The 14897-nt window shown below is 41.0% G+C and overlaps 1 protein-coding gene across 1 annotated transcript in view; it reads right to left on the reverse strand.

Moving 5' to 3' along the window:
- cttnbp2 (cortactin binding protein 2) overlaps window positions 1-14897 on the reverse strand; it is an 88142-nt gene that overhangs the window by 13386 nt on the left and 59859 nt on the right. The window contains exons 6-11 of the mRNA XM_030425737.1: window positions 14341-14440; window positions 11957-12107; window positions 10698-10889; window positions 8669-8786; window positions 7177-7467; window positions 2038-2133 (exon numbers count right to left, since the gene is read on the reverse strand). Coding sequence (XP_030281597.1) covers window positions 2038-2133; window positions 7177-7467; window positions 8669-8786; window positions 10698-10889; window positions 11957-12107; window positions 14341-14440 — 948 coding nt within the window. The remainder of the gene's footprint in view (window positions 1-2037; window positions 2134-7176; window positions 7468-8668; window positions 8787-10697; window positions 10890-11956; window positions 12108-14340; window positions 14441-14897) is intronic.

The raw sequence follows: 14897 nt of genomic DNA on the forward strand, positions 1-14897 counted from the left end.
ACTTGATTTACATTATATGTCAAATTGTATGCTTACTATTAGACCTATTAAACATTGTTCATGCTGCTGTGCACAAACTAAAAGATTCTCTGAATTAATTAATTGGAGGTGAATGAATGTGCTCTTCGTTTAACCTATATTAGCACTGCTTTCCCCAGGCGCCTTCATGTGAATTTAAAGTTTGTTCCTTTCTGAGAAATCTGATGCAGCCATTCAATCCTTGTGTCTTATATGAAAGCATATGCATTTGTCATGTTTTCCACTCAATGATGGAGGTTTGTCCAGTCATTTCTCATCAATCCTTAGTTTTCAGAATAGACTTTTTCCACCTGAAGCCTTTTAACAGCTGAAAAAGCAGAGGGTGAAAGCTAAAATGCTGGCTGTTTCCTGGCTCAACGCCATAACAGCGCGGATCGGTGGATCGACGGGGAGATTTATGTGGACCTGAGGATGGCCAGGAAGATTGGGACGAAGGCAGCTATGGAGAAAAGACGCAGAGAGAGGCAGAAAAGGAAATGAACTGATGAACGAGTGAGGCGAGGGGGTGGAGAGAGATGGAGAGCTTGGCTGCTGCCCACCCTGATTTTAAACAGTGCCAGACTATTGTTCAGTCTTTTTACTTCTCCTGACTCACTGAGACAATAAATGCACTAGATAAAGTAATTCAAGGAATGGAGGCAGCAAAAGCGAAAGCTGCGGCAGACAGTAAGAAAGATTATTCCAATATCTGTAGAGCGAGACAGTCTGCTGCTCAGGGCTGCCGCTGTGACTCATCTATAATCATTAACAGAGGTGTCTGAGGAACCATTCTGCTGCTGTCTCCGGCCCTGCACTGCTCCCAGTTATGTCTTTAAACATGGTGTGAAACAAAGATGAATTCCATTTCAATAGAACTTGGATATTTCATTATCAAAAAAAGGCCAACACCTTTATCCCTGAACACCATCATATCATGTATTAACTGAAGATTCTTAAAGATAAAACTGTGTAGTGGATCTCCAGTGTGTCATTATCAGGCATGTAGGCAGAGAGCGGTTGCAGTAATATGGTTTGGTCTCTTCACTGAAGACGTTTCCTCTGGTTGGACAAACAGACCATTTGTAGGGACGATTAATGATGGGGAAGTCATGTTTTTACACAAACAGCCACCACAGCAACAATTAGTTGATTAATTGATTGAAAGAAAATACATCTCAAACCATTTGGATAATCAATGAATTGTTTGAATAACATTTGCTGCTTCCAGCTTATTTAATGTGACGATTTGCTGCTTTTCTTAGTCAGAGTCTTTGGGCTACTTTTGATTGGACTAAATAATCAATCTGAAGACATTGCATTGGATTCTGGGAAATTGTGATGCCTGAAGTGAACCACCAAATCCACATACAGTATCATGTCATACTGGAGGAGCAGCAGACAGAAGGTTTTGTAATTATTTTGAATGTATCATGCACCTGTGGATCAGCTTTGCAAAGAAACACTGAACACCTGCATCTACGCAGAACTTTTATTTTGAAATACCCAACACATGAGTTGCAATAATCATAGCACATTTATACCTCTGCTTAGGAGGCTGTGTTTTCTCCTTTATCCATTTTATTGGTTGATTGGTTTGCCAGTAGGATTACATAAAAGCTACTCAGCAGATTTTCAAGAAACTTAGATAGAGGACGGGTTTTGGCCCAGAAACAGACCCCATTAACTTTTGGATGAAGAGAACAGGTCCAGAGAAGTTGATTTCATCAGTTACAGTTCAGAGGTAGTTTAGACTAAGGCTGATTATTATTATTTAGTCAAAATGCTCAATAGTACTTAAAAAATGCTTTGCCTTTATTGTTCCTCCATGCTGTGTGTCTCAGTAGGCAGGTCCTGGTACATCTCTGCCCACGCTACAAATGCATCCAAACTCATTTGTAAGGCTCTTTCATCCACCAAATGGTATTTGTTTTCAGTGATTGTAGCTCTGATTCTGGTTTTGGCCCAATGCTGCAGAATGAACACACACACATTCACACACTCCGGTTGCCAGGTTTGTACCTTTGAGGCGGATGGTGATGCACTGGCTGAGAGGCTTCCTGACCAGGTCCCAGGGGGATAAGGGCAGCTCCTGACCTGGCAACCACTCAGTGTCCCCTGAAAGACAAAAGCAGAGACACATTAGGATAGAAAGAGTGTACAGACAGTACAGTGTAAATTAGTTCACACACAAACAAACAAACAAACCACACACACGATTACAAATACTATGAAATGCCAAACGATGTCGTCGGCTTACACAAACACACACAGTGTACAGTATGCATAAATTATACACGCCGCAATGTATAATTCATCTGCATGTTGTCTTTATATGTCCTTTCTATTTCTGCCATGCCTGCATTTACACATAAAAGCAAATGATGTACCGCCCAGATGGAAATGCTAAAAAGATAAAACATCAATACACAAAATATTCTCCTTCTCTAATTCATGAAGCAGGAGAAACCGTACAACCACTTCTCTCACAGGATCTAATTAGAGCAAATACTCTTTGCATTATCATGTGTAAGAAGTACGTCATAACTGTTTTTTGGTAATTAAAATGTATAATACATTTCCTGGAGAGTGGAGAAGGTCCTTGACCTACAATCCCAAAAATAGAGAAACCGATACAGTTTGAGAGAACAATAAGATCCTGGAAGGAGTTTTATATAGTCTTCCCCTACGAGGCTTCATGTTTTATTCATATTATCACAAGAAGCTTCAGCGAAAGTTCAGACAGAAAGACGACTCCGTCACACGCTTAGTCTTTGGTTTATTTCTCAACTATCCTTTCACTCACTCCTCTCACTCCCGCTCAGTCATAATTGCTGTCATTATCTGCGGCTGTCCATTGATATCAGCTGCTCACATCAGCTGGCACATCTATCCAATACCACATTTCTCTTTTCAAACATGACTATCTTTTGGCCTTTAGTTCATTAATGATGTTTTTTTTGTGTGTGTGCGCTCTCCTTCTCCCCATCGCCAATCTGTCTTCGCAGATATTTTCAAGTTTTTGCTACGCTGGACTTGAGGAAGGTCTTGGTGACTGAAACGTCAACTTTTTTTAATTTAAATCAATCTATGGAGAGGTAAAAAATGTGTGCCAGAATTTCTATTTTTTTGTTGGAACAAACTCATATACTTAACAATTATATAAAACACACTCCAAATTCACATTTTCCAATTATGCTACATACTGTACACTGATATGACCTAATGACTTCATTTCCAAAAATCTCAGTTTCTGCAGGTTCAGACATTAACACTGACAATTTCCACCTTAAAAAGAGTTTTCCCGAGTGTCATTTTCCAGTAACTGAAAACATAATTTACGTGTGCATAAAAGGCCAAAAAGCAAGAAAAAAGCTACATTATGGGAAATATCCGTGTATGTGTGGACAGGGTTTTTATGGTCAACATCACGTGCTTATAGGAAGATGTCCATGCAGATAATTTTGGCCACATTATTCCCTCCACAGAAAAAAAAAAACAATATCTGAGTCGGCTCACATCGTTCTACTTCTGATGATGTTAAACAAACAAGCTGCTGCTGTTGCTTGCAGGTCACAGTAGATCAAGAAACATCTGAACAACACTGTTTCTATCATTTGTCTTCACTATGAACAAACAAAAACAACCTTCACTTCCTGTATTGGACCGCAACTGTAGTTATTATCCAGAACATCTGCAGGAAACTATGAAGGGCTTTAAGTTAATCTTAATTGCTTTGAAGGATGTTACGACTACAACTGCCCCAACTCAAGTCTCAAAAAATAATTTTATAAAGAGAAAGTCACCACATACTGCACAACTTTAAGCTCTTTTAACAATGTTCTGAGCACAGGAATGAAAAAAAGGTCATCTGGCAATTGAACAGAGGGGCTGACGATTCAGTAAGAGGTTTAGTGACAGATGACTCACACCAGCAGTTTTAAGGGGGACAGCCCTGCACTCTGCAGCAGAGCGGAAAAACTTCCAAAGTCGGGGTTCGATTCCCCTGAGGTGAAAAATAATATCGCTTTTGTCGAAGTCCCCATTTTGTCCTGCAAAAGTTACCAAACTATTGCTGCACTTTCGTGCCACCCCAAGGAAAACCTGCTAAGGAAAGAAGTTGAGGCATTTCTTCACTAATTGAACATCCGGATCTATGAAATGTTTTACCACAGCACTACTTTTCCTCCACTGTCACAAGAAACTATGGAGCAAAGGTGTCTAAAGAGCAGAAGTTGCTGGTTGTGTTAGGATTAGAATGAGCCATATAGAAACCAGAGCTGAACATAGCAATTACTCTCAATTATGATTACACTGTTATTACTCAGAATAATTAATTCATCATTTTCTCCATGAAGTAATAGAAGATTGTGACAAAAAGTCTAATCACATCACATCATCATTTTACTATAACGGGGAAACTGACGAGCAGCAAAGTCTCGAATTTGATAATCTGGAAGGTGAACAACGGGAGGAGAGCTCAGAGATTACTTTGAAACTTTTGGGATTAAAAAGTGGATAATCCTCACTCCTGTTTATCAACTCTGTTTTCAAGTGTTGATGACCTGTAATGTTGACTGCCTACTGGAGCGGGAGGGGAAATCTATTTCAATGCATCTCTATCTAATATAACTCAGGCACAAATATTCACAGATGAGGTAATGTTTTCAAGTTTTATTTGCATTAACTGTCTTCTCGTTAACTGAATTCCTTACACTAGAAATAGCAGCGGCGTCCTGATCAAATGAACTGTTACCTTGAGTAAACTTATGGATTTCTGTGGTTTGAACTTCGTTGGAAACAGAATTGGGATGATAATATGACATAACTTAACAAAATATATGACAATGCTGTAGACAATTTAAGAGAATCACTACATATCAGAATCACTACATATTATATTCTTTTAATGATTCATTGATTATCAGATAAGTTGTAGACAATATTTACAGTGAAATGTCTACATTTGCGCTTAAAACTTGCATTTCTGATAATTGATTCATATTTGACTAATCAATCAACCTTAAGAGCCTTTGCCTTTTGCCAGGCCGTCGTAACTAAGAATTTGTACTTAATGACTTGCCTGGGTAAATCAAGCTCAAATTATTGTTTAAGCTCAAATAGGTTTTATGCAATCTAAGTTATTCGTGCAGGATTTGTAATGGATTTGAGCATTTTCTGGTAAGAATTGAGCAATACATGAAAATGGTTGCTTAATTTTCAGCTGATCTAATAATTGATTTATCAGGAATAGAAGAAACATGTAAGAAGTGTCAGTGCCGTCTACAGGCAACCATCAAACTAGAATAATTGAATAAGAAATTTCCAGGAAAAGTCATGAGCCACACACACACACACACACACACACATATATTTTATACATTCCCCAGACGTGCTGAAGCAAATGAGACACGCATACAGCAACACAGACACAAAGCCAGACTCCAAAGAGTGTCTGGATGTCTGCAGTTTGATCCTCGTTGACACAGAGGACCGACATTTTCTCCTAAATTGGCATCTTCCTCCACCTCCCACCACCCCCCTATCCGCCCATCTCATCCATTATGCATCCCTCTAGTGCGACCGTTTTCTTTCATCATCATCCCCAAAACACATATGCACAGACACACACACCAGTGGTCCTTCCTTGCTGCGTGGAAAAGATGGTAACAGTGTGAGAGACTGTAAACATGTGACACGGCAATGTAACAACAGACAAACAGGAAAGACTGAAGCAGACAGAGAGGGAGGTGACGCTGCTGTTCGAGGCGGAGGACATCGATTTCCTTTTTCATCAGTCTGGACTCACAGCCCTGCACTGCAAAACACACACACACACACACACACACACACACACACACACAAACGTAACTCTAACCCGTATCTAACCTCTAGTTGAGGAGAACCAACCACGCACTAATGACATCTGATCCCCAGAAAAATAAATAAATAAATAACAGACCAAGGAGCAACATATGCACGACGGATTAAATATTCATCAATACAAAGAAAAACAGTATCATGTGTGTGAAGCTCTGACCATCAGCCAAACAAACACCGTCTCATCTGACACCACACATCTCGTTTCAGCTGAACATACGGGAAGTGGCATCACGTTAAACTGTGGAGGCTTTACAGGTTGAACCCGTCAGTTATGTTCAATAACTGTAAACGGTTTCTTACATCATTTTGTGATTGTGAGAAAAAGGTTGAGGCATTTCTCACTAATTGAACATCCGGCCTTATGAAGCTGCACACTGAACTTTTTGCACAGAACTATTTTTCCTCTACCAACAGAGGTAACTGTGGTGCAAAAGTGCCATAAGAGCAGAAGTTGCAGTTTATATACCGACCACCAGCCATATTGAAACGAGGGCATATTCATTACACCGTTATTCCGAAGCATAATCAATTGATCCTTTAGTCAGGAAAATGGCATGAAATGGTGAAATATTACTATATTTTTCTATAAGCGACGCAGAGGTTGAGTCGCAGATAAAACAACCAACAGTCCATAAGCCAAGGTTTCATCCAAGAAGATTAGAAAACCAGAAGAAATTCACACTTGAGGATATTGAAACAATGAAATAGGTCTGTGGACAAACAAATATTGTCATTATCAGTTATGATAAGCTTGTTTATATGGAGAGTAAAAGATGGGGACATTGGTTAATTATAATTTCCAGCATTACCTCTTACTACGTACGGCAACCCTGGTTATGGTTTTCTGGACAGGTTCAATAATCTATAGGACCTCAAAGGTGGCCTCTGATTTGAGGCGGGCTTTTATATGATACAGCCCATCAATTCAAGAAGAGTGTTAAGCCTACACTCACGCTGGCAACATGAGTTAAACAGAGCGAGAGACAACAAGAGGGAACTACTGCCAACCAGGTACACCTCATCTTTCTCTATATCACATTTAGGTGCAGGTAGCCACTGTGATTGAACAAGTACGTGAAAAGGCTCAGAGCAAACTGAGAGTAGCAGCTAAAACATCAACAGACAGATGTATCTAATCTCTGAAGTCTCTGTTTCCATATGTCCTTTGTGTCTACTGTGTTCAGCCAGAAAAGAGAAAATGAAAAAAGGAAAAAGCAGTGAGAAAGACAGTGTCAAGGAAAGGGGGCAGGGATATAAAAAACACAGCTGTCCTCTCACCTATTAAGATGGAAGCGATACTGGCTGGACTGAGTCCGAGCAGTGGGCGCTGCGCCTCCTCTCTGGTCGTCTGAGAATCTCCGCAGACAGTCTGGAGGTAGGAGGTGAAGATGAGGCTGAGGGTGGAGCTCAGCTGCGACCAACACATCGTCCGGTCGACTGAAACTCTGCCCAGCACCAACTGGCTGCTGGTGACACCCTTAGCCTCATCCTCCAGGGCCTCCACAGGACACATGGACCCCGCTCCACCTCCGCCTGAACACTGGAGACGCACCAGGACCCGGTACAAGCCTGGAGGAGGCAAGAAAAGGTCCTCAGTAACAGTGATTTAGTGTTTAAAGGTCTAGTGTGTAGGATTCAAGGGGATCTATTGGCAAAAAAAGAATATAACATTCATAATTATGTTTTCATCAGTGTATAATCATCTGAAACTAAGAATCATTGTGTTTTTGTTACCTTAGAATGAGCCTTTTATATCTATATATAAGCGCTTCTACAGTAGCCAAGAAAGGACAAAAAAACTAAACACTTTTTCTAGAGGGGGACTTTCATGATGTTAGCGACCACTTTACGAGAGGGTGAAATGAGCGATATTTTGTTTGTTGTGATCTGCCACCACACCGCCAGATGTGACTCAACCCTACACACTGGACCTTTAACATGATAATCTGAGGCCAGTCAAGGTATTTTTCACTGTGAATCTGTGAAGGCGATAAAGGGAAAAAGGCTGAGAACAATTACTTAGTGCCTGAATACTGATTACATCATGTTAATCTTATATCATGTAACATTTTCTGTTTCGGTTTTGTTTCTATAAAATACTGTGGCATGTTATGACTTTTCACTAGAAGCTGATGATAGTATTGTTTACATGGTTTACAAATAATTTCAAGCATATACATCAAATGTATATACGTATGTCTTATATAAAAAAAATTATAATATTGTGATATTGACTTCAGCCGCGATTTCAACAGAGTTTGGACACAACTTTAAATCAATAAAATGTATCAGTTTGAAGATTAAATATATTGTGTTGCAGAATTGAACATACATGTGGGTCAAAAAGAGTTAAATGCTCAGGATTTTTCAGATTCAGGGTTTTATCTTGTTTTATCCTTACAGCCTGGGCTTAAAGTTATAGACGGTTATCATTTTACATAGTTTCCCGGTTCATTATGATCAGTATTTCACAAAAGATAAGGCTGCTGAAAACAGTTTTTGTCATCCTACCTATCACTGTGAATTATATAAATATATGCAACGCTGAGATCTCAACATGTGGACATCAACCTCCACCTGTCGCTCATGTTTGTAATAGTTGGGCTATGTTTGACATGTCAACGACACCATATCCCTATGTCAGCACTGGTGAATAAAAAAAAAGACTGCTGGCCAAGATGATAGAATCAGTGGTCAAAAAGCAGAGTGCTTCTTTAAAAGGGATTAAACTCATGTGCAAACACACGCACTCACACAGGAGGCCACTCACGGAGGTTTTCAAGTAGATCTTTGCAGTCATCAGTTGCCACGTCATGAATAGTGCGATTACACTTGTCCCTCCTCTCAATGTCCTGTTCACTGTGGCTGCACAGCACCTCCAGACACTCCTACACACACACACACACACACACACACACACACACACATAGATCATGATCAAAAAAGCTGTTTTCAGAAGGACAGGTGTAAGTACACACATAACAAAGGGTGTGTAACAACATACACAATCATTTCTGCAGCAGAGGATTGTGTTTGTTATGAAAGCACGGATCAGTGAGTGGTCTTCATTCATATTCAAGACGGACTCTCAGTCTAGTCTAGTCTGGAGTCTCCTGCATTCATTTAAGATGAACAGGATGTTTCAGCCAGCAAGGTCAGCTGTGCCACTGTGGAGACTGATGGCCGCCCTGGACATTAGTGGAAGACGGAGTGGACTAATTACAATAAGTGTAGGTGGGGAGTCAGTGTAGTTTACATAAATACACATAACAGAGGTAACATGTTTACAGTAAAATAAAGTGCAATATAGAACTGTGAGATTAAAACTACTGAACTGTATTTCAGGCCACTAAGGGACAGATGACACGCAGCTCCTGATAGATAAGTGCTGAAACAATGTGCTAAAAGAGGCTGAAAAGCTCTGAAGTTCTGCACACTGTATCACCAGAGTTACAGCGCTGCAAACATCCCTTTTTATATTAACCCATTTAGGCCTGTGGCCGCCTGAAAAAAAAAAACCCTAAAACCTATGGCATTTTCATAAATGACTCTCTAAAACCTGAAGGTTTAAAAAGTGCCAACGTTTACAAGAAATTTAATTTATCAGGCTCTGTAACAGATAGAAAGATGAAATAAAAAACATTGGAAAACATTCTGAAATTACACCATTGGCTATCTATAAATACATCCCTGCCTGGAGTGACGTCTAGGTCACTCCTTGCATCAAAGGGAGAAACACACATGCGTCGCTCCAGTCGCAAATGGGTTAAAGGGACAGTTCACCCTACAATCACAGATACATATTTCCCTCTGCACTGCTATCTATTCACATAGCTTTCTTTGCTTTGAGGTTGCCAAGTTTTGGAGATATTAGCCGGTGAGGTTTCTTCTGCCTTCTCTTGACTATAATGAAACTAGATGTCACTCCCCTTGTGGTGCTCAAAGCCCAATTAAAATACATTTCAAATAACTCTCTTTCCAGAAATCATGGCCTGGTTACTCAAGATAGTCCACAGATCTTGCTATGAGCAGTTACGTGTAGGAACTACTTTCTCCCTGCCGAGCTGCACCATCTCACTGCCTAGAGGCTCGTGCTCTTGACAGCGCAGGATATAAAGATTTATCCTCCTCGGCTGAGATAAAAAGCTACCTAGCCTCTCGTCCAGGAGCAGATGGTCCTACATGCAACTACTCACAACAAGGTCTGAGGCATCAGAAGAAGTCTAGTCCGACTTACTGATATAGACTGGAGGTATAAAGCCTGTCATTGGGCGTCTATTTCCAGACTTCCTTACGCTTTCTGTGTGTACTGTTTTCAAACCCCCATTGCTACATGGGACAACAACAACCTCTGAGCTGGAAACCTAAAACTGGCAAGTTACTCTAACACAAGCCTGATCACTAACGGTATGAATGTAAATAAGCTAGTAGCTTTAATGCCAGAGCTCACCTCCCCACAAACCAACTGGAAACCAAGTTTCCACTGACACCATTTTGCAGGGGCACCATCACTGCATCCCTGGTTAAACAACATGAGGACTGGTGCAGCTGGACCTTTCTCCAGCATTAATAGAGATAGGTCTGATTATGCAAGACTAGTGGAAGGCAGACATCTCTACAGTGGATATCTCGAAATCTCCGCAACTCTCACCAAAAACAGTCCAGACGGATAAAAAGCACTACAGGTAAAAAAAAAAAAAGTTGGTGTTTTTGATTTTGCATTGAATTATCCCTTTAAACACGTCCATGAAATGTCAGGCAAATCCCCGTGATCACATTTTTTGCCATGTCATCCTCACCTTGAGGCCCAGGGCCGCAGCCATGTGTGCAGCAGTCCAGCCGTCATTGTTGGCCTGGTTCAGCAGGGCAGCAGGCAGAGTCAGGGCGTCGGGGGTCACAGTGGAGTCACCCTGAGCCGGGTGGCAGAGGAGGTGGCGTAGCGTGTCCACGTGTCCTGAGCGCACGGCCGCGTGGAGAGCCGTGCAGCCGTCCTGCAGAGAGGGAAAGGTGAGTTTACGTCCACGTTTGCAGAGTTACCGCAACTACGAATATGTCTGACCCAACTTGATTCATCGATACGAAAACGACTGATAATCAGGATCAATTTTGCCTATTAGTTTTTCTGTCCATCAACCTATCAATTAATAAACTTGATTCAGCTATGATTCTTACACGGAAAAACAAGCAGTGACTGTACTCTCTTTACCCAGTTTAGAGCTCCTCCTCCATTTTAAATCATTACGTTTGACCCAACACACTGGCCAACATTTCCTGGTTTCTAAAAATACCTCCGTGCTGAAGAGGTCAGATATTCTATAGAGACTTTGGCAGCGCTCTGGTTCAGCAGGAAAGCTAAATGTAGAACAAAGCAGGTAACTAAATATAGGGTCTCGTCACATGCTGCCACGGCAACTGACGGGCCCCCTATGGTTACCATGGAGATCCAGGAGCCCAAACATCAATTAGCTTGCACCAATCAGACAACCAAACCCTTGAGAATACTTCAACCTTGTATGTGAATCAGGATAAGTGTGAAACAATGTACTGGAGTGATGAAAGTGAGAAATATGGTGACGATTCCGCCTTATATTTTCTCACAGTAAAGTCTATCAAAAAAGATTTTAACTAGATTTATAAAATATAATATAGGGAAAATTAGCAGATGAAAACAGGTAACCAGGTGACAGTGATTGACATTAGGACACAATAATCTCCTAACTGTAAAGCTACACTGCTGTGTCCCTAATCTAACGAATTGTCTGTATTTTGCAAATAAATTCTAAAAAGTAACTTTTGGATTTGGATTTTGTGCAAATTAAAAGATCTACATTTTGCATGCTGTAAAGCCTCTCACAAAACCAGACCTAATTTTTCCATTCTAGGCAAAAAGTTTGGCCTGACTGGGTCATAACATTTAAGCAAAAATGTAAAACTCATCTGTGATTAAGACTAACCTGAGTCAAACACATTTTCACTGTAACTCTAAAATTAAGTCCAACCTAGACATAGAAAATACTATATTCAAATGTATATTTACATGCAACATATACAGACTTACAGTTGTGGTGCGCGAGCGATCGGCTCCAGCGCTCAGCAGGACCCGGACACAGTCCAGTCTGCCAGCCTCACAGGCCAGGAAGAGGGATGTCTGACCCCCCTCTGCCGACGAATCCACAGCAGCTCCGGCAGCCAGCAGCGCCTCTACGCAGCTGAAAGGAGGGAGCAAAGTAAGAAACACGTGGACAAAGAAACATATCTATATAGACATACTACACACATATTCGTCAGTATCAACTCATATAGGAGGACGGTGAGCCTAGGACGACATACAAAGTAAAGGCCTGGTTTGTCTCCAGTGTTTTAGCCCTGGTCTTGTCCTACCGACTAATACATCAGTCTGGTGGATTACTGGTCGATAATATCAGTCAAAACAGATACAGCCAGAAAAGTAGACAGACTTGTTACCGTAAGACAGTGTTGTATAGTGGAACAATTAGTTGCTCGTCTTTATGAAAAAATTTCATTTTATCTTAACTTCCCCCAAGCCAAAGTTAAATTTCAGTCATCCAATGCGCATCTGCTGATATATCTGCTGTTGTATATATGTATATATATCAGTGATCATGTTGAATCATTCTTAAACACTGATATAGGTTTTAAATCAAATAAGAGAAGATGAGGCCCTAAAACATCTTTACACTGACTGAACCCTAAATGTAAATGATGACCCAAACAAAGAAATACTATGTAATGGTTGCACACACATACAAACTAAAGTTCTAAGTCCAAGTGAGACCTGCTCAGAGACAAGGGAAGACATCAATCAGAGAGAAGAGATCATATGAGGAAAACTGAGCCTGTCTGCTAACACGACCACTGAGTCACAACCACAGAAAAAAACTGTTATAATAAAATAAACTCTCAGTGCGTGTGTGTGTGTCAGCATGACTTCTGGATACCCCCCCTCTATAAATAACACTGTGATCGGATATTACAACACTGCACATTCCCCAGCTGGTCCTGGGCATCGTGTTTTTGGCACACACGTACACACACGTACACGTACACAAACACACACACACACACACACACACACACACACACACGCACACACACATCAGAACAGACAGAGCCTCTCTGGCTGTAAACTTGAGGTTCATCGCGCCATTACATCAGGATCAATACACGTGATCAGAACCGACTTAGTTAATAATGAATAAGGTGAGCTCAAGTGACGTCTGAGGAGGGGAAACTACCAATCAGCAAGCTGCAGACGTGAATGTCAGCTGCCCGGTTCAACTCATGTACCGGGTTTATTTTAGCTGTGGGAAATCACCCCATTAAGCTTCACAACCTCATAGTGTATGCCACAAAGCCCCTAGCTCATACTGGTGTGGTGACAGTACCAAGCAGACATGCTGGCACTGCTTTAGGCACCGAAACCCAACGTGGTTAGTGGCAGCGGCCTCGTGGTCGAATTTCACACATGGCAGGTTCCAGCTGTGCTCATCCCGCAGCAAAATATATGATGAGTCATCATTTGAAAACACATAAATTGCTGTTATAATATTATAATGCTGTCCCCAAAAGTGTGAGTCAAGAGCAGTTTTAGAGCTCCACGACAACATTAAATGAAACATATGTTATACAAGGCTAAAGATGGAATTAGTGGTGAAACAGTCAGCTGATGAATTGCCGAGTCGATCACTGGAAGATGAAGCAGTACAAAATCCCAAATCCTCTTTATGGAATCACATACATTTTATAATTCAAATGTATCAGAAATGTCATCATTTTAATTTCATATTCTATAATTTGATTGGTCTGTAAAACAGACATCTACTGCTGCATGTCTGTCTGCTTCGAGACCCCAGGAATAATACGGGCTTTGAAGCTTTCTTTTATAAATTTTCCTCATAAGCTTACATTGTCAAAGAAGCGGTTGTTAACGATGGAATGTTTTTTGCGTGTCTTATATTAAGATACAGTTTTATATCATTGTGACTCAAATTTATTTGGATTTATTTGGTTTATGGACTGCTGTTCAGACCAAATAAGCAATCTGGTGATGCCACCTTGAGCTCTGGCGACTTACAATCACCATTTCTAATACATTTTATAGAGCAACAAAAACCACTAATTACAAAAAAAATTGAAAGAACTATTGCAGCTTTAGCTTAAATCCTTATGCTAGTCGAACTGCGTCTGAAGGATGTAGGTCATGGCACACAGGCAGAAGGATAATTTAACATAACTCCCTGCCGAATGATAAAAAATCCATTATAAAATATTTAAAAGATGCCGGGTAGGCCTCGAGGGTGGAGGAGTAAAAGAGTTATCTGACATATATTTCTCTGCAGTCTCCCTGCTAAGTGCGAGCGAGCGTGAGGCAGTTCGGGATGGAGGAGTACCCGTGAAAGAAGACGACTCATGAGAGCTCACCTGCTGTGGCCGTGGGCGGCGGCAAAGTGTAAAGGTGTGAATCCGTTTTCATGCGATACATCAGCAGGTGATCCGGAAGACAGCAGCAGCTTCACACACTCTGACGGAGAAAGAGAGAGAACACAAGATGATGATGATGCAGAAGCCCGTCTGCTGTACGCCGTTAAAATTAACTGTAACGGAAGGTGTACATGTAAGGAGGCAGAGTTAACAAAGCACAATAAATACGGCCTAAAACATCATAAAAACTACAAAAACAGCTCGGGTAACGTCCACTTTTACAGACTGTATAGGTTGTCTTGCTGCCATGGATACTAAAGGTCTCTTTTAGAGCTAGTTTATTTATGTGCGTCTCGTAGGGGCGACTGGTTAGGGCAGCGTTCCGGATCTGTGAATTCCTTCACAAATTGGCATCACGAACAGGATCTCAACAACAACGACGACTGGGAAGTGCCTTGTCTGAGTTTGACAAGATCACAAAGAAAGTTAAAATCACCCGAGGCCTGATTTGAGACAGAGCTCAGCATCTGTGGGAGTTTTTAATTACTCTGCCAGTG

This window comes from Sparus aurata, chromosome 8 (genome assembly GCF_900880675.1).
Source record: "Sparus aurata chromosome 8, fSpaAur1.1, whole genome shotgun sequence".
NCBI classification, from domain to species: domain Eukaryota; kingdom Metazoa; phylum Chordata; class Actinopteri; order Spariformes; family Sparidae; genus Sparus; species Sparus aurata.